Source organism: Crocuta crocuta, unplaced genomic scaffold (assembly GCF_008692635.1).
Source record: "Crocuta crocuta isolate KB4526 unplaced genomic scaffold, BGI_CrCroc_1.0 scaffold156, whole genome shotgun sequence".
NCBI lineage: Eukaryota > Metazoa > Chordata > Mammalia > Carnivora > Hyaenidae > Crocuta > Crocuta crocuta.
In genome coordinates this window covers 635,572-653,555 of record NW_027531308.1, presented here as the reverse complement: position 1 = coordinate 653,555, position 17,984 = coordinate 635,572, and the positions used below count along the sequence as shown (strand labels likewise).

General features: G+C 37.9%; 1 protein-coding gene across 1 annotated transcript; it reads right to left on the bottom strand.

The window, feature by feature from the left end:
- Positions 1–479: 479 nt before the first annotated feature.
- EMC7 (ER membrane protein complex subunit 7) lies at positions 480–17,833 on the bottom strand. The gene is made up of 5 exons (XM_077771664.1): positions 17,529–17,833; positions 11,552–11,671; positions 6,381–6,519; positions 5,073–5,153; positions 480–952 (listed from the first exon to the last, which is right to left on the bottom strand). The coding sequence occupies exons 1-5, from the start codon at positions 17,759–17,761 to the stop codon at positions 800–802; spliced, it is 726 nt and encodes a 241-aa protein (XP_077627790.1). The 5' UTR covers positions 17,762–17,833; the 3' UTR covers positions 480–799.
- Positions 17,834–17,984: the final 151 nt, after the last annotated feature.

Below are 17,984 nucleotides of genomic sequence, written 5' to 3'. Positions count from 1 at the left end.
CATTCCCTGGTATTATTTGTGCTTTCTCCTTCCGTAGTAAGTTCTATGGAGGACAGGCACTGGATATTCTCCAGCTCTGAATCCCACCTTAAAGTACAGCACATAGCTGACATTCAGTGGATCCCAATGATGGTAACAAAAACTTGAAAACTGGTAACATCTATTCTAATTCATATATCCATACTCTAAAACTAACTGTAATAACAACAATTAAAACGACATCAGAATTTGGTTCTACCTCCATCATCAGGAAATGTTAAAATGCAAGGCAGGGTTGATAATTTTCAAAGGTCTGGCTACAAAAAAACAAAAACAAAAATAAAAACAAAAAAAACCCCAACAACAACAATGGTGCATGCTGCTCTAAAAATAGCAACCACTTCTTAAACAGGAAAGGTCAATTTCAAATCTCATATAATGAAAGAAGAAAACTGTCCGGAATAAAAGAAACATCGAGTGAAGAAGAAATGACAAGATAATTCTACCTCTGGATTAAGACATTTTAATATACATAATGTATAGTACTTCATATAATTTATTAATGTCATCTTCTCTATAGGACACTGTAATTAATTCAGTGACATCAATATTGACCTCATACAGACAAAAGATGAAACCTGGGTTTTCTTATGTACCAAGTACAAAACACGTGCTACAGAATTACCACACACGACAGTTATAAGAGATCAACTTTAAGGATGACTCAAGTTTACAGTAGTTGCTTCACGGTTTTCCCTCAAGGCTTGGATGTCACCCAGTGTTGCCATGTCTGTGCAAACGTTATCTCTGGACTGTCCAACTACCTCCTTTTGCCAGCCCCACTTTTGCCTGTTTTACTGCTGCCGCTGCTAGACTTGCCCGATGATTTTGAAGAGAAGAGTCTTGTCATGAACTCAGAAACATCAGGCAATTCATGGTTGGAATTCAACATATTCATTGACTGCTCCATTTCCTGCAAGAATACAAAGCATAATAATATGAAAGGCACTGGGATCCTTCAAGTCATTTAACAACTAACACGTCTATCAAGGAAAGAGAGGAATAGAACAAGTAGAAGCTACTGGTTCTCAGCAATGTTATACCCAATAGCACTTCAGAAACCATGTTTTCCTTTTCTTTTCTTTTCGATCTAATTAATTGTCCAGTTAACTAACATACAGTGTATATAGTGTGCTCTTGGCTTGGGGAGTAGACTCCTGTGATTCTTCACTTACATACAACACCCAGTGCTCATCCCAACAAGTGCCCTCCTCAGTGCCCATCACCCATTCCCCGCCCCCATATACCCTCCAATCAACCCTCAGTTTGTTCTCTGTATTTAAGAGTCTCTTATGGTTTGTCTCCTTCCCCGTTTGAAACTATTTTTCCCCATTTCCTTCTCCCATAGTCTGCTGTTAAGTTTCTCAAGTAGCACATATGAGTGAACACATGTTATCTTTCTCTGACTTATTTCACTTAGCATAATACCCTCCAGTTCCATCCATGTTGCTGCAAATGGCAGGATTTCATTCTTACTCCATTGCCGAGTAGTATTCCATTGTGTTTATAACCCACATATTCTTTGTCCATTCATCAGTTGATGGACTTTTGGGCTCTTTCCATAATTTAGCTATTGTTGATAGCACTGCTATAAACATTGGGGTGTATGTGTCCCTTTGAATCAGCACTCCTGTATCCATTCAGAAACCCTATCTCATACCTCCTTTATACTACTAAGCATTGTGATCTTTTAATAAATATCCAATAAATCTTGCCTAGGGTTCAATTTGGCTTATGTTTTCATACAGTATTTTCTCTTATTATATGTGATCATATTCCTGTCATCTTATGTTTTTTGGGTTTTTTTTTAATTTTAGAAAGAGAGAGAGAGACTATGTGGTGGGGAGGGGGGTAAAGAGAGAGAGAATAAAAAAAATTTTTTTAATGTTTATTTACTTTTGAGAGAGAGAGACAGAGCATGAGCGGGGGAGGGGCAGAGAGAGAGACACACACAGAATCTGAAGCAGGCTCTAGGCTCCAAGCGGTCAGCACAGAGCCTGACATGGGACTTGAATTCACGAACTGTGAGATCAAGACCTAAGCTGAAGTCAGACACTTAACTGACTGAGCCACCCAGGCAACCCAAAGGCAGAGAGAATCTTAAGCAGGCTCCACACTCAACACTGAGCCTGACATGGGGCTCAATCTTATGACTCTATGATCATGATCTGAGTCGAAATTAAGAGTTGGATGCTCAACCAACCAAGCCACCCAGATGCCCTTTATTTTATGTTTTCTGATTAAAATATGTTTTTACTGCTTTAATGGGTGTTTTCTTTCCTTTTTAAATTTCTTTTTCTTTTTTGAGAGACAGACAGTGTAGGCACAATCAGGGGAGGGGCAGAGGGAGAAACTCTTAAGGGGGCTCAATCTCATGACCATGAGATCATGACCTGAGCCGAAATCAAGAGTTGGACGTTTAACTAACTGGGCCACCCAGGTGCCCCTAAATGAGTGTTTTCTTAAACTCATGCTTTCGTTTTTAATTTTTTTTAATGTTTTATTTATTTCTGAGAGAGAGAGAGAGACAGTGTGAGCAGGGGAGGGTCAGAAAGAGGGAGATACAGAATCTGAAACAGGTTCCAGGCTCTGAGCTGACTGTCAGCACAGAGCCTGACGTGGGGCTCAAACCCACGAACCGTGATATCATGACCTGAGCCGAAGTCGGACGCTTAACCAACTGAGCCACCCAGGGACTCCCCTCACGCTTTCTTTAGATGCATATAAATAAGAATATCAGGGGCGCCTGGGTGTTTCAGTCAGTTAAGTGATCAACTCGTGTCTTCAGCTCAGATCTTGATCTCACAGTTTGTGGGCTTGAGCCCCACGGGGGGCTCTGTGCTGACAACATGAAGCCTGCTTGGGATTTTTCTGTCCCTCCCCTGCTCACACTCTCTCTCTCTCAAATAAATAAAAAATCATTTTAAAAAAAGAATACCAATCTTTAATTATATATACAGGCTATTAGAAAAGTTTGGAAAATAACTGCAGTATTTCCAACACTTAATTCTTAAGGCCCTTAGTAGTAAATCTATGAAGACTACTCTTATGACCTAAAAGACCTTCACAGCATCTAAAGCAAGCAATAAAAATGTTACAAGCAAGTCACTGGCAGGACCTCATAAGGATTTGGCACTTTTATTTTGAGGTTTTGTTTTAGTTTGAAGTTTATTTAGCCAACAATCCATAAAGTACTGTTTTACTTTCAACAATACTGATGTTAATATATGCTACATTTGAATTTTATATGACATTCCAAAAATGTACTTAAAATAGTATTAGTTCACACATGGAAAAAATAGCAAATACTATATTATCTATCATTTAAAGTTGAATACCACTTGGATATTAGCTTAGGCTTTCTCTCCAAAGGTAGAATTTATACATGGGCTCTCAAAGAGAATGAGCTTTTCCAGATATGGACAGGAAAAGAAACATAAGCATAAATCAAAAATGCTAACATGCTCCCTCTGAAAAAAAGTTAACACGTCCTAATAATCAAACATATATGTTAACAAGTCTTGAGATCCTGCAAAAATATATCCTCAAATCTATGTTTTAATCTGTTCAATTCTGAAGCTATTGAAAAAAGAACTTTTTATACTGCTTACTATGTGCAAAGCACTTTGTAAGGAATGAACTTTTAATCCAGTGTGCCCCCTAATGTTTCCTTCTGTTGATGCCACAGAGTTACCTGGCTTAACAGATATAAGGATTACATGGGCTATAAACTTTCTGACCAACACTGAAGCAAAGATGTCAAATTTGGCAATAAAACATTCCAAAATATCATAAAAGTTTCTTTAATCATGAAGCTCTTTTTGCTATTCTGGCTTGGAATAAATGCCTTGCTTTCTACAGAACTTAATCACCTACTACCTCAGCAAACATTTTTATTTATTGTACGTATATCTTATTTTCCCATTTAAAACCCAACACTCTCTCACCCATATACCCACAATCCTAGGACGGCAAGAAAGAGTATTATATAAATCCATGCTGTTTGCTACACCTAGCTGGAATCTGAGCTCGTTGACAACAGGGACAATATACAATTCATTTTTATATCCCCAGTATCCATAACCTAGACAGTGATTAATAAATGTGCATTCAACAATGACTAAGGGGTCAACACACCAATATATTACATGCAATAGAAAAACTTGGAATTCAGGAGGTATTTGTTGATTGTTCCCACGTGGAAGAAAAATAATGGTTTAAAAAAATTCTGAAGATTGCACAAAAGCCAATATTTCAGAGAGACAAAGCAGTGGCACTAAATTTGAAGCATCTTATTTAGCAACTCCTTTGCCCACTGCCAAACCAGTATAATTTTGGGGTAAAAGAGTCTGGAAGCCACTATTCTATTTTCTTCCCTTGGTTATCCAAATTTGTGTGCGTGTGTATCTGAACACATAAACTAAATGTGTACTCGGAATAGTTTTATAAAGTAAAGGTAAATTGTAAGAAGCTATCATTTTGCAAACTATTTGGATTGGGCTGCCAGGATAATTATGCATTTCAATCATTTAACAAGTGAGGCACAAAGGGAGCAGTACTAAGCAGTGTTTAAGCTATATGAAGAGACCTAGGCTTTTATCAGGCAGAACCAACTGAATTTATCAAGTCCTATGGAAACAACTAGCTAAATGCCAGGAACATGATACTGTATTAACACAACCTCTGAATGAATTTGGCTTGGGAATTAGGATAAAGCTGAAAAAGCCCAAGCCATTCAGCCACAATGAATGATTTAGGCATCAGAATATGGTTCAAAAATTCACAGCGGGGGGCGCCTGGGTGGCTTAGTCGGTTAAGCGTCCAACTTTCGCTTAGGTCCTGATCTCGCGGTTCGTGGGTTCGAGCCCCGCGTCGGGCTCTGTGCTGACTGCCAGCTCAGAGCCTGGAGCCTGTTTCAGTCTGTGACTCCCTCTTTCTCTGACCCTCCCCTGCTCACGCTGTCTCTCTCTCTCCTAGAAATAAATAAAACATTAAAAAAAAAAAAAAATTCACAGCGGGGGCAGTCACCTTACCCGTCTCATGTCAGGATCACTTGTGTTGACCACTTTGGGCAGGAGCACAAATATCAGTAATGGAAGAACCATCATCATAACCTATGGAAGAAAAAAAAAATCCAGAAAATGTTTTTCCCACTTACCAGCAGAATAAAATCTGCATTTAACAACTCATGATGAAATTAAAGATTCAAATGTTATACACAGAATAAAACTAGCAGCACTACCTCAATTCTACTCACCTAGCTCATTTGATACAGGCACTCCCCAACCTCTGACTACTGTAGGGAAGAGCCTTACCTACGTGGATTTAGACGTTATAGACACTTTATATCTGTGCTATGGATCATTTTGCAGAGTTAACGGTTTTATTTAACACAAAGAGCTTGCAAATGTAACTATCTATTCACTTTCTTCAATCTGCCATTGGGAATAGCGATGCTGACAGCCAGCTGGGCTCTTTCCAGATGATTTTATGGTTCTTGAAGAAAATACTATATTGCCCCTCTAATGTGCATCCTCTCGAGCCTGCAATATAGTACTAGGTGACTACTATAACATATCAGCTTTGAAAAATGACCTAGAAGCTTCTAACACTGTGTATGTTTTCATGAATTTCAGAAATGAGAACTATTTCTCAATAAACTTTGGAGTCTCACTGCTGGTTTCTCCTATCTACTCTACCCTCCTGCTTCACTACACCTGAGAGCAGATTTTAGGCACTATTTATTCCTCTCAAAAAATGTACAGTCCCCAAATGTTCCTCTTTGTGATCTAAATAGCTATCAGCAAGGAATATGATCACCACTTACGACAATTATAAGATAATAATTCAACTTCTATTTTTGGTTCATTATGAATGGATACCCTAACATCATTTTCATACCAGATATTTAAATCACCACAGAAGAACTTCTGTTTACGACACATGAGAAAAAAAGAAAAACCCTTATCCAAGCCATCAATAGGAGCTGATTAATAAATGATTCCACACTCATATGCAGGAAGTATGAAGGATGAGACTGCTAACTCCATGGGACTTACCACATATTCTTATTCCATTTGAATTTTAAAACATTTCATCATAAATATTTATCCATTTCTGTTGCACATTTCAATGTCAAATCTACTGTGCAATTTTCACTATATTCTCTTCATTAGTATTCCCAAGACTACTATTTTTCTGAAACCAATAAACTATTCACAACTATCCTTTCATCTAAGAATATGACCTAACCTTTCTTTCTCACAGGGGCTAGAAATTTTCAACTGCGTGGATTCAAATTAGAGATTTGTAAAGATACTTAATTGTAGCCTGATACATACCATTGGGTTCATTAGAAAGTCTGTCCATCCCCATGATTCCCTTTTAATAAAGTAAGAAGGTGGGCCTGAAGATTTCATTTGGAGAGGATAGGGCAGTCTGACCACTTCTGATGTTTTGATGTAATTCACATATCTTGCTCTGATAAAGCAACGTGAAAAAAGCATCAGTAATTTTATCAAAAACATTACTAGTTAAAAGAACTGCTTATAATATATTAGCAATGCCTTATAATTACCTTTAGCTTTTTCCAAAATGCTTTGGCATCTAAACTTTTTATCTTAAAAATCGGATCAAAGTAGTTATCTGTATTTTTAAATATTTAGCAAAATGTAGAGAGAAGAACACTAAACTTGGAATCAAGAGACTTAGTTTCTAGCCATAGCTCTGTTACTACCGAGGCCTTTGGGGTTAGACAAGTTCTCTTCTGGTTATATCAAAAGCTCTTTTAGAATTCTTCTAACTCTAAAAGCTCTTTCATTATATTTAATAATAAATTAATTTTGTTACAAACATACAAAAATGCTACTTTTATTTCTTTGGCTGTCTGAGATATGCATGAATGAGCACACCCAATTTTTAAGTCTAAAATTTTGCAGGAAAAATTTAGTGCCATAGGTAACACTACATTTTCACTTGAGACACCACTAATTTTAATCAAAACTCTCACCCATGTTCATACATGTTCCAGTTTACTTTTTGAAAACTGCTTCGCTTTTTCTCTCTCATTTCAGTTAGATCTTTCTCTCTTACTCTTTCTCTCTCTCCTTTTCTCTTTCTTTCAATTTTTGGCAGATCACAAGAGGAGAAGGGGCAGAGAGAGGGGGACAGAAGATCCAAAGAGGGCTCTGTGCAACAGGCTGACAGCAGTGAGCCCGATGTGGGGCTCGAACTCATGAACCGCAAGATCATGACCTGAGCCAAAGTTGGATGCTCAACTGACTGAACCACCCTAGACCTCTAGACCTTTTCATTCTTTACTCTGCATCTTGTTAAATTCTTTCATTGTGCCCATTCCTTTATGTGTACTGTATTCTGGATAAGTTTTTTCCTATCTGTCTTCCAGTTCATCAAACCTCTGTTCAGTTGTTTTAACATATGCATTGAATTTTGTATTCCAAAGCCTGTTATTTATTGTAGAAATTCTATTTTATTCTTTTTTTCAAATATCCTTGCTGTATTTTTGTAGTATCTTACTCTTATGACAATAGATCTTTTATTTATTTAAGCATTTTAAATATACTTTAAACTACTTCATAGTCCATATCCAATAATTCTATTACATAAGGTTCTTATAGATTTAATTCATCTGCTGACTCAATGTACATGGTTTTCTTGGGTATTTGATTAACTTTATTTATGTGTGGGCCTGAATAGACAGTATCTCCCTGCAGAGAGGTTATGCATTTGTCTCTGCCAGGAGTCCAGGATTATGACCAAGGATGATTTTGTTAACTGCACAGTTTGAAAGTTTCTTGATCATGCAGGAAGTAATAAGTTCACACCCAAAATTTCACTGAGGGTATGACTGTGGCTATCAAATTTCAGGAGAAATTTTCCCCCACAAAAGGCCAGGGCCAGGTTGGAAGACTAGTCTTTTGGATTTTAGTGCAAAAAGTCAAAGGGGGAATCAAATCTTAGATCTAATTCTGGCCCAAAGCAAGCCTAAAGCTTACCTCTTACCTACATACTGCTAATAAAATCTAAGCATTTTGGTTAGAATGTCAAAACCCCCAGGTAGGAAAGTGGTTTACAGTTTGTCCCCGAAGGATTTCCCTTACTCTTTTGAGAGCTATACATTTAAAAGGAGATGTCTGTCATATTACCCTGCATGTTTACAAAATACTGCTCAAGAATATGAGGATCTTCTATGAATCCCACTCTGTTCTCTATACTGTTCCACCCCCAATTATTAAAATGTAAAGGCCTTGTTTGTTAACCTATGCTTCAGGCATCCAACTATCAGGAATGGAACTGAGAATATGAATCCCACTGCTGCAACCAGTCCTTAAATGCTAAAGCAGCAAGTACTCTTTACCCAAAGCAAAAAAGGAATAAAACTTTATACATAGAAAAATAGTTCTATTTGATTAGACTACTTTATGCAAAATTCAGACCAAAAGTCAATAAATTATAGGTTTTAATAGATAAGTATCCCCTTTTAACAACACTCATTTCCTCCAGTATTTAGTATTTTCAATATTTTAAAAAACTGTTAAATGTGGGGGCGCCTGGGTGGCTCAGTCAGTTAAGTATTTGACTTCGGCTCAGGTCATGATCACACAGTTTGTGGATTCGAGCCCCACATCGGGTTCTGTGCTGACAGCTCAGAGCCTGGAGCCTGTTTCAGATTCTGTCTCCCTCTCTCTCTGCCTCTTCCCAACTCGTGCTCTGTCTCTCTCTGTCTCAAAAATTAAAAAAATAAAAAATAAAAAATAAACCTGTTAAATGTGTATATAAGTATAGTGTAATCAACACACCCACCCATCTTCAAGCTTCCAATTCTAAAACATAAATAATAAAAAGTCATAATTCCTTAAAGTTTAAATTTAACATATTAGAATTTTACCTACATATTTTCTTAAAAATTGTTATGCCGTTAAGAAGACATGAGAAATTTGATACCTTATGAAGGTATGAAATTCATCTACTCTGAAACAATTCAATTATTCTATCAAAAAATATTTATAAACATATTTACAAGACATTACTCTCAATTCAAGCTTCACTATTGCTCTAAATAGCCAACAGCAAGAAATACAATTAGAATTTGGACATACTAGACTATTCTAAGACAACAATGTAACTTCAAAAATACAGGGGTAAAGTAATTTGTTTCTCTAGAAAGTATTTTTAGTGGCATAATAATAGTTTCATGATAATGTCAAGAATTTAAATTACTACCAAATAGTCATCTCTGTTCACCACACATGTTAAAAGAGGAGAAAGAAAACCCCACCTGCCCATCAATGGGTGCCAGCCTCAGTGGACTAATATGCAGCTGATATAAGAGATGAGACAGTCCTAAGTGTGGGCTCACTCTATTTGAACTATAGCATAGTTACATATTATACTTTTAAAACTTTCAATATCCAAAAAAAAAAAAAAAAAAAAAAAAAAGGCAAAGAAAGAAGAAAAACATTTTAGACATAAACACTAATGCAAACATAAATATTATGGTACTAACTGAACATATCTCTATTATGTCAGCTCAATGAGGGGTCTCTACAAATCAACCTAAATATTTTTGGAACATACCAAAAGGGTCAGTAATAAAACAGAGCTCCTCAAAATAAAAAATAAATTAAATAAATTAAATAAAGTTCCTCGAACCCCAAAATTATTTTTGCTTTTGCCAGACCTATGCTTTATTACAGCAACATAGTTATTTTGTTCTAATTCAAAGAAGAGACATAACCACTCAAACTTCTTTCATATTTGCCATCATACCTCAATAAAGCTAGAAAAAAAAAACAAATAAATAAAATTGTTTCATGTATTTCCTGGTTATTAGGCCAAAGAGACAACTACTGGCATGGGATAATAAAAACAAACAAACTGGGGTTATAACAGAAGGAATCTGAACACTGTGGACATCTATACAACAGATTCCATCTGCTTATGGGTTTGTGGTATTCCACACACAGCCTGAATTTTTCCAGCATTCTTTTCTCCTCAACTTCAAAGCCTATGTTCATCCCCTTAGAAATTCTGAAACTTTTTCCTAGTCTGCCAGCCTCTGATACTGTGCTTTTTATTTTTTTTCTCTTCTTATCATGATCCTCACTCAGAGATAAATACACAATACAATCTATTGTTTTTTTCAAACAATACCAAATTCCCATTGCACACTAAATATTTCAGAAAGGAAGAACTGTAGAAATTTCTAGATCAATACAACTATTACATAGGTATTAAGAGGTATTATGAAAATATCCCAATGAAAAACAGGGGACGATTAATATTTCTAATTTAGAAAAGTTAAATTATTTCTCACTTTAGGAATCCCATTTCAATTATAACTTTCATAGGGCTTTTGCTCTCATAGTAGGTGATGTTGCCTCTTTTCCATATAATCACATAAAGAAGTTTTAAAATAAATTTTAAAGCAGAAAAAGAAGAAGTTTAACTTTATAATATTACCAATGTGCACACTAAAACAATATAAGGAGGGCACCTGGGTGGTTCAGTTGTTAAGCATCTGACTTCAGCTCAGGTCATGATCTCATGCTTTGTGAGTTTGATTTCATGAGTTAAATCCTACATCAGGTGAGCTGGAGCCCGTTCCCAGTGAGCACAAGCTCTGCTCTGGTGAGCTAGAGCCTTGATTTGGGTGAGCAGGAGCCCCACTTCGGGTAAAAGAAGAGCCCTGGGTTAGTTTCACTTTCCTCTTTCTCTCTCCCCCACCCCTCTGTCTGCCCCTCATGGGATTCTCTCTCTCTCTCTCTCTCTCTCTCTCTGCCCCTTGCTCACTTACACCCTCTCTCTCAAAAAAACAAAAACAAAAAAACCCCACAAAAACCAATATAAGGATATTTTAGGGGGAACAGAGTGAGAAAATTTTTTAATTAAAAGCAATATAAGGATATTTTAATTGTTTTAAGGAATACTTGTAATTGAAATGAGAAAATTTTTCAACTCTAACTATAAAATCTAAAAGCAATATAGGAAGTATTCAGTAGTCTATCCTTTAGTAAAAACTACATCAGAGGTTTGGGTGGCTCAGTTGGTTAAGTGTTTGACTTTGGCTCAGGTCATGATCTCGTGGTTCGTGAGATGAAGCCCCACATCAGGCTCTGTGCTGACAACTTGGAGCATGGATCTTGCTTCTGATTCTATGTCTCCCTCACTCTATGCCCCTTCCTGCTCATGCTTTGTCTCTATCTCTCTCTCAAAAATAAACAAGCATTAATTAAAAATTAAAAAAAAAATACATCAGGGGTGCCCAGGTGGCTCAGTCAGTTAAGCTCCAACTTCTGCTCAGGTTTTGATCTCACAGTTTATGGGTTCAAGCCCCACGTCGGGCTCTGTGCTGACAGCTCAGAGCCTGGAGCCTGCTTCAGACTCTGTGTCTCCCTCTCTCTCTCTCTGCCCCTCCCCTGCTCACACTCTCTCTCTCTCAAAAATAAACATTAAAAGAAAATTTTTTTAAAACTACATCAGAGACCCTTACCTCATTTTTCCTTTTGAAGTGATATCCACTCGAACAGGATCAAATCTGTAAGCTGGAGATATAACTTCTACTACATAAGATCCAGAAGGTATATCATGAACCACAAAACTCCCATCTGTCCTGGAAAGATGAATATCATATTTAGACACTTCTGATCAATAGCGTGTTTCCTTCTTTTATATAATGTTAACTCCCAAATCAACTCCCCTCAAAATGACATTCAGAGCAATGAGCAAAAAAACAAAAACAAAAACTGGCAAGAACTGTGCTCCCACTTCAGCTTCCATAGTCACACTGCCAGGGTTCTGAAAAAACCCCAGAGCATTTCACAGGAGTGGAGAATCCTGACATAGAAAGTACTTCTAATTCCTTCTGTGGGACAGTGATAACAGGAACACAGTTCCAATTCAGAAGCCGTATCTTCATTCAAAGGAAATTACCAATTTACATTATTACTACAGTATTAGCATTCCTATTTTGCTGATCCCCTGCCACAACTTCTTAAAAGTTGGCACAAAAACACACACTCAGATTAATGGAACAGAACAAAGAACCCAGAAATGGATGTACAAACTAATCTTTGACAAAGCAGAAAAGAATATCCAATGGAATAAAGACAAGTCTCTTCAGCAAATGGTGTTGGGAAAACTGGACAGCGACATGCAGAAAAAAATGAACCCGGACCACTTTCTTAAAGTACACAAAAATAAACTCAAAATGGGTGAAAGACCTAAACGTAGGATATGAAGCCATCAAAATCCTAGAGAGCAAAGAAGGCAAAAACTTCTCTGACTTCAGCTGCAGCAACTTCACGCAGCAACTTTACTCAACATGTCTCCGTCCCCAGAGGCAAGGGAAACAAATGCAAAAATGAACTATTGGGATCTCATCAAAATAAAAAGCTTCTGCACAGCAAAGGAAACAATCAGCAAAACTAAAAGGCAACCAACAGAATGGGAGAAGGTATTTACAGATAACACATCGGATAAAGGGTTAGTATCTAAAATCTATAAAGAACTTATCAAACTCAACACCCAAAAACAAATAATCCAGTGAAGAAACGGGCAAAAGACACAAATAGACACTTCTCCAAAGAAGACATCCAGATAACCAACTGACATGAAAAAATGCTCAACATTACTCATCATCAGGGAACTACAAATCAAAACCACAATGAGATACCACCTCACACCCATCAGAGTGGCTAACATTAATAACACAGGCAACAACAGATATTGGTGAGGATGCAGAGAAAGAGGGTCTCTTTTGCACTGCTGGTGGGAGTGCAAACTGACGTAGCCACTCTGGAAAACTCTATTGAGGATCCTCAAAAAGTTAAAAATAGAACTACCCTACGACCCAGCAATTGCACTACTAGTATTTATCCAAGGGATACAGGTGTGCTGTTTTGAAGGGGCACATGCTCCCCAATGCTTATAGCAGCACTATCAACAATAGCCAAAGTATGGAAAGAGCCCAAATGTCCACTGATGGATGAATGGATAAAGAAGATGATGGAGTATTACTCGGCAATCAAAAAGAATGAAATCTTGCCATTTGCAACTACATGTATGAACTAGAGGGTATTATGCTAGGCAAAATTAGTGACAAAAAGACAAATATCTTATGACCTTATTCATATGATAAATTTAAGAGACAAAACACATTAACATAAGGGAAGGGAAGCAAAAATAATATAAAAACGGGGAGGGGGACAAAACATAAAAGACTCTTAAATATAGAGAACAGAAGGTTGCTGGAGGGGTTGTGGGAAGGGGGTTGGGCTAAATGGGTAAGGGGCATTAAGGAATCTACTCCTGATTCCAATTTAATTCCTATTCCAAATTATTGTTGCACTATATGCTAACTTACTTGGATATTAAACAATAAATTAATGAATTTTTTAAAATAAATGGCTTTTTTTTCAAGTTTTTGTTTGCATTTTGTGGTCTTTCCAAAAAATAGGGTATTAAGTACCATTTGCTCCACTTGTTACAAATAGTTCCCATCTACTTTGGTTACTTTTGTGTGGATATATAAAATTTTAACATGGTTATGTCCTTAAAACCACCTGCCTTTTCTTTACTGATTTCTTCTAAGCCTTTTAGACTTAGAAAACCATCCCATCAGGACCTGATAACTTCAGGTTCATAGATCAAAATGAATGTTTTGATAATGAAAACTGATTCTGAGGAAAAAGAAGTTTCTGTTTTAGGAAACAAATGATCCTAAAAGGATTGGCTTATCAGAGAATTCCCAGTATGATATATTAAATAATGCTTCTTAAATCATTAGACTCTCTCACAGCTAAAGCAAAAATTGATTCTGCCACATCAGCAATATTTACTAGAATATAAAAGGAAAACATATTCTTTGCTATTTCAAAATACACATTAAACTAAAACAGAGTTGAAATGTAGACAGCAGAGTGCTTGGGTGTCTCAGTTAAGTGTCCAACTCTTGATTTTGGCTCAGGTCATGATTTCACAGTTTGTGGGATCAAGCCTCATGTGGAGCTCTGTGCTGACAGTGCAGAACCTGCTTGGGATTCTCTCTCCCTGCCCCTGCCCCACTCTCTCTCAAAACAAATAACAAACATTTTTAAAAACATAAACTTCAAGTCCACTTATTCCTGGGCTGAATGTCTTCCATTTGCCCTTCACACCCACTCTCCACCCTTCTCTTTGCAGACTGGAGCAAAGAAAGAAAGAACATGAGCTTAGCGTATTTTTCCCCAGCTTTCTCCCTGAGAGGCCACCTCTGACTTGTTTTGTCAAGTGACACTGCTCCTCTCAAGACAATCCTTTCTCCCCCTCTGTGTCCCAGTAAACTTTACTTCCCCGGCAACCTTCAAGCTTAGAGGTGACAATAGCCTTGAGGTTGTAAACTCTAGAGTACTGTACAATCTGGTTGTTTCCCTATATCATGACTATACTGTTTAATCCTTTCATGAGACTTTCCCTGAATTATTGTAATTTGAGTGTATCTTCTGCTTCTTCATGGGACCCTCAGTGAACAATATTTCAAAACATTTTTCTAGGTCCAGAAAAAATTAAAGACTGTGCAATACAAATAACAGCAGAGCTAACTGCCCAAAGGAAAAAGCATATCTATTTTTCACCCTATGGTAAAGATTTTACTTTAGAAAGACAGTATACAAAAAAAAAAAGAAAGATAGTATACAAATTTTATAATGAAATTTTAAAACTTGGTTTTAAAAATGTACTCTGCAATATGCAAGCCTTATTGGATCTTGATTTAAAGAATACATAAAAGCATTTTTGAGATAAATGAACTGGGCATTAGATGAAGTTATAGCAATATTACTTAATTAAATCAATAATGGTATTGTGGGGGGCTTTTCAAACCCTTATCTTTTAGAGACACGTAATTATGCTTTTTCAAGTGAAACAATATGATCTTTAGGGTCATATTTAAATATTCCAGAAAAAAAAAATGAGGTACAGAGGAGACATTAAAAAAGAATAATAGATTGCGATGGGTACCTAAGCATTCACTAAACTATTGTTTATTTTAGTGCATGTCTGCAATTTTTCACGATAAAAAGTTCCAAAAAAGTATTGTGCATAATCTTACTATGTCAAAAATTGAAGACTACCTAAATGACCCTCAACAGGAGATGCCTAAATAAATTGTGATTTATGTGCACAGTGATGAAAGCAAGAAATGGCATGAAGCATCCTCAAACGAAACTCCTCTCATCTCCATTAGCCAAGATCCACCTCCAACAAACATAACTGTAAATCAAAACTGCATGGAGGTTATGTATAAGATACAAGAAAAATTACCTATCCCTCTTCCAACAAGTTTTCCCACCATAAGCTCCTCATATTAATTTTTAAGCTTTCTACATACAAATGGAAGAACATGAAATGGTATCAGAAGTTGCTCACAAAATAATAACTGCAAAAAAAAAAAAACAGGTTAAAGTACTATATATTTTACTATTAAAAACAGGTCATATGATTACAAAAAGACTGCAAAATACACAACAAAATGTTAAGGCTTGCTACCCCTAACTTGTTACGTTTTCTTCAATAAACACAACACTTATACATATTTAATTTTTTTGTTTTTTTAAGTAGGCTTCATGCCCAGTGTGAAGCCCAATGCCGGGCTTGAACTAACAAACATGAGATCAAGACCTGAGGTGAGATCAAGAGTCCAAGGTTTAACCAATTAAGCTACCCAGGGGCCCCAGCTTATACATTATTTTAAAATAAAATAATTTTTAGAATTTTTTAATGTTTATTTATTTTTGAAAGAAAGACAGAGCATAAGTGGGGTTGGGGCAAGAGAGAGAGGTAGACACAGAATCCGAAGCAGGCTCCAAGCTTGAAGCTGTTAGTAGCAGGCCCAATGTGGGGCTCAAATTCACAAACTGTGAGATCATAACCTGAGCCGAAGTCGGCTGTTCAACCAACTAAGCCAGCCAGGTGCCCCAATAAAAATGTTTTTTATAATTTTTATGTTTAATTATTTTTGAAAGAAAGAGAGAGAGTGTGTGTGAGCAGGGGAGGGGCAGAGATAGAGGGAGACACAGAATCTGAAGCAGGCTCCAGGCTCTGAGCTGTCAGCACAGAGCTGGATGGGGGCTCTCAGTCAAGAGCTGTGAGATCATGACCTGAGCCGAAGTCAGATGCTTAACTGACTGTGCCACTCAGGGGCCCCAAATAAAATGTTTTTAAAAGTAATTATATACTGCAGAAAAGAGAAGCCAAATGGCCAATTTAGGCTAATTTTCCAAGGCTTAATGGGAGTTTTTTCATTAAAACATCATTACTTAGGGCCAACGCTAAAGAATGCTCCCACATCAGATTCGGAAAGACAAACAGCATCAAAATATTGGTCGTCAGCTTCTTGTCATTATCTATTAATCCGAGACTCAAATTCTCATTCATCAGCACCTGGATGATCTGAGTATTTGCAAATCAGATTTAGAAGTGTCCACATTTAAGTTGTCTGGATTTCAAACACCATTTGCTGGTGGTCAAACCTATCAGAGAAACACTTCCTTTCCTAAATATTTTCTTTCAGTTTGTAGTTTCACCTCCCAAGCAGCGACTGAAAGATTTAAAACATCACATTTGTGCCTAAACATGTGAAAAGCAGGCCACTGCAAAACTGGAGTGCTAATAAATTCACCAGGTCCTTTAATACAGGCTGAAATCCTATTTCTGCTAATAGCTAGAAAAGACAGAAGCATATAAGCAAATGTAGAGAAACCTCAGTCTGACATAAATGCCAGCAAGTGTTATGTTGCAAATCCCTCGATGAATTCAACTGTAAAAAAAGAACAACAACCCCCCCCCCAGGAAAAAAAAAAAAAAACAAAAAACAAAAAAAAACAAAAAACAAAAAAAAAAAAAAAAAAAAAAAAAAACAAAAACGGTGCTTTGATTAGGGACTTCAGGGCCCATTAATTTGAGAAGAGGCAACGTTAGCCTCCCAGTCTATGCCATCATAGAAGTCCCTTTGGGCTTTGAGAATTCCCACTTGCTTTTAGCATCTTTCTACACATCAAGCTGCCGAAAGGCTGAAATGAATGCAAAAAAAAAAAAAAAAAAAAGCCAGATTCTAGGGAAGCCAGATGAAATGCAAAGGAAAGAATTTAGCATGAGAGGTAGGTATAAAGAGCCCACCTGTCCCCAGGGCCCAGGAGTGGTCGACTCCGTATAAGTCAAAAATAGAATTGAAAAAAACTGACCCCACTGCGCTGGCCCTGGGACAAGCACCTGCCTCATTTCCTAGGTCCAGAGAGTGGAGTGAGCGGGGAAAAGGGGAAAGCGTCGGGCTGCCCTGCCCCCCCAAGGTCTCCCGGCACAGACCGCTATCGGCGCCCGCCCCTTCACGCTCCGACAGAGGCGTCGTCAGCTCTTGACACCTGGCTCTCCTAGAGGGAATTCCCTTCGGGCTTCCACGCCAACCTCTTTCCCGCTGCCCATGGGATGCTCACTTAAGGAACCCGACGTGCTCTTCTCCGTCTACCAGCACTCGGGCCGCCGAGATCCAATCCTGGGGCTTCACCCCTGGAACAACCGCACGTCCCTCAATCTTGAAGCGATCTCCTATGCCGGCCCCAATCCCTCCTGACCCATCGGCAGTAGCCCCAGGCAGCTCCGAGCTCTGGGCATCCCCTGAGAGCAACAGCAGAAGGACGAAAAAGAAGCCCCACAGCGCGGCCGCCATGACAGCAGCTCTAAGCGGCCAGGTCGGCCCCGGAAGCCTTCCTAGTCTCCCAGTCGTGGCCGCCGCGGCCCGTTGTCGTCATCACTGCGCGCCGGTTTTGGCGCGAGCTGTCGGCTCAAACCCGAGGGAAGGACTCTTGAGCCAATTGCCTTGCGAGGCGGAAATGAGTCACGGTACTACCGCGAACTCCCCGCGCTCGGGATTGGAAGGCGGTCTGAGGAAA

Coding starts and splice junctions, on each gene's coding strand:
- EMC7 (XM_077771664.1), bottom strand. CDS start 17,761: ATGGCGGCCGCGCTGTGGGGCTTCTTTTTCGTCCTTCTGCTGTTGCTC. Junction 6,520..11,551: donor ACTTCAAAAGGAAAAATGAG/GTAAGGGTCTCT, acceptor TTGCTTTATCAG/AGCAAGATATGTGAATTACA. Junction 5,154..6,380: donor ACTTTCTAATGAACCCAATG/GTATGTATCAGG, acceptor TTTCTTCCATAG/GTTATGATGATGGTTCTTCC.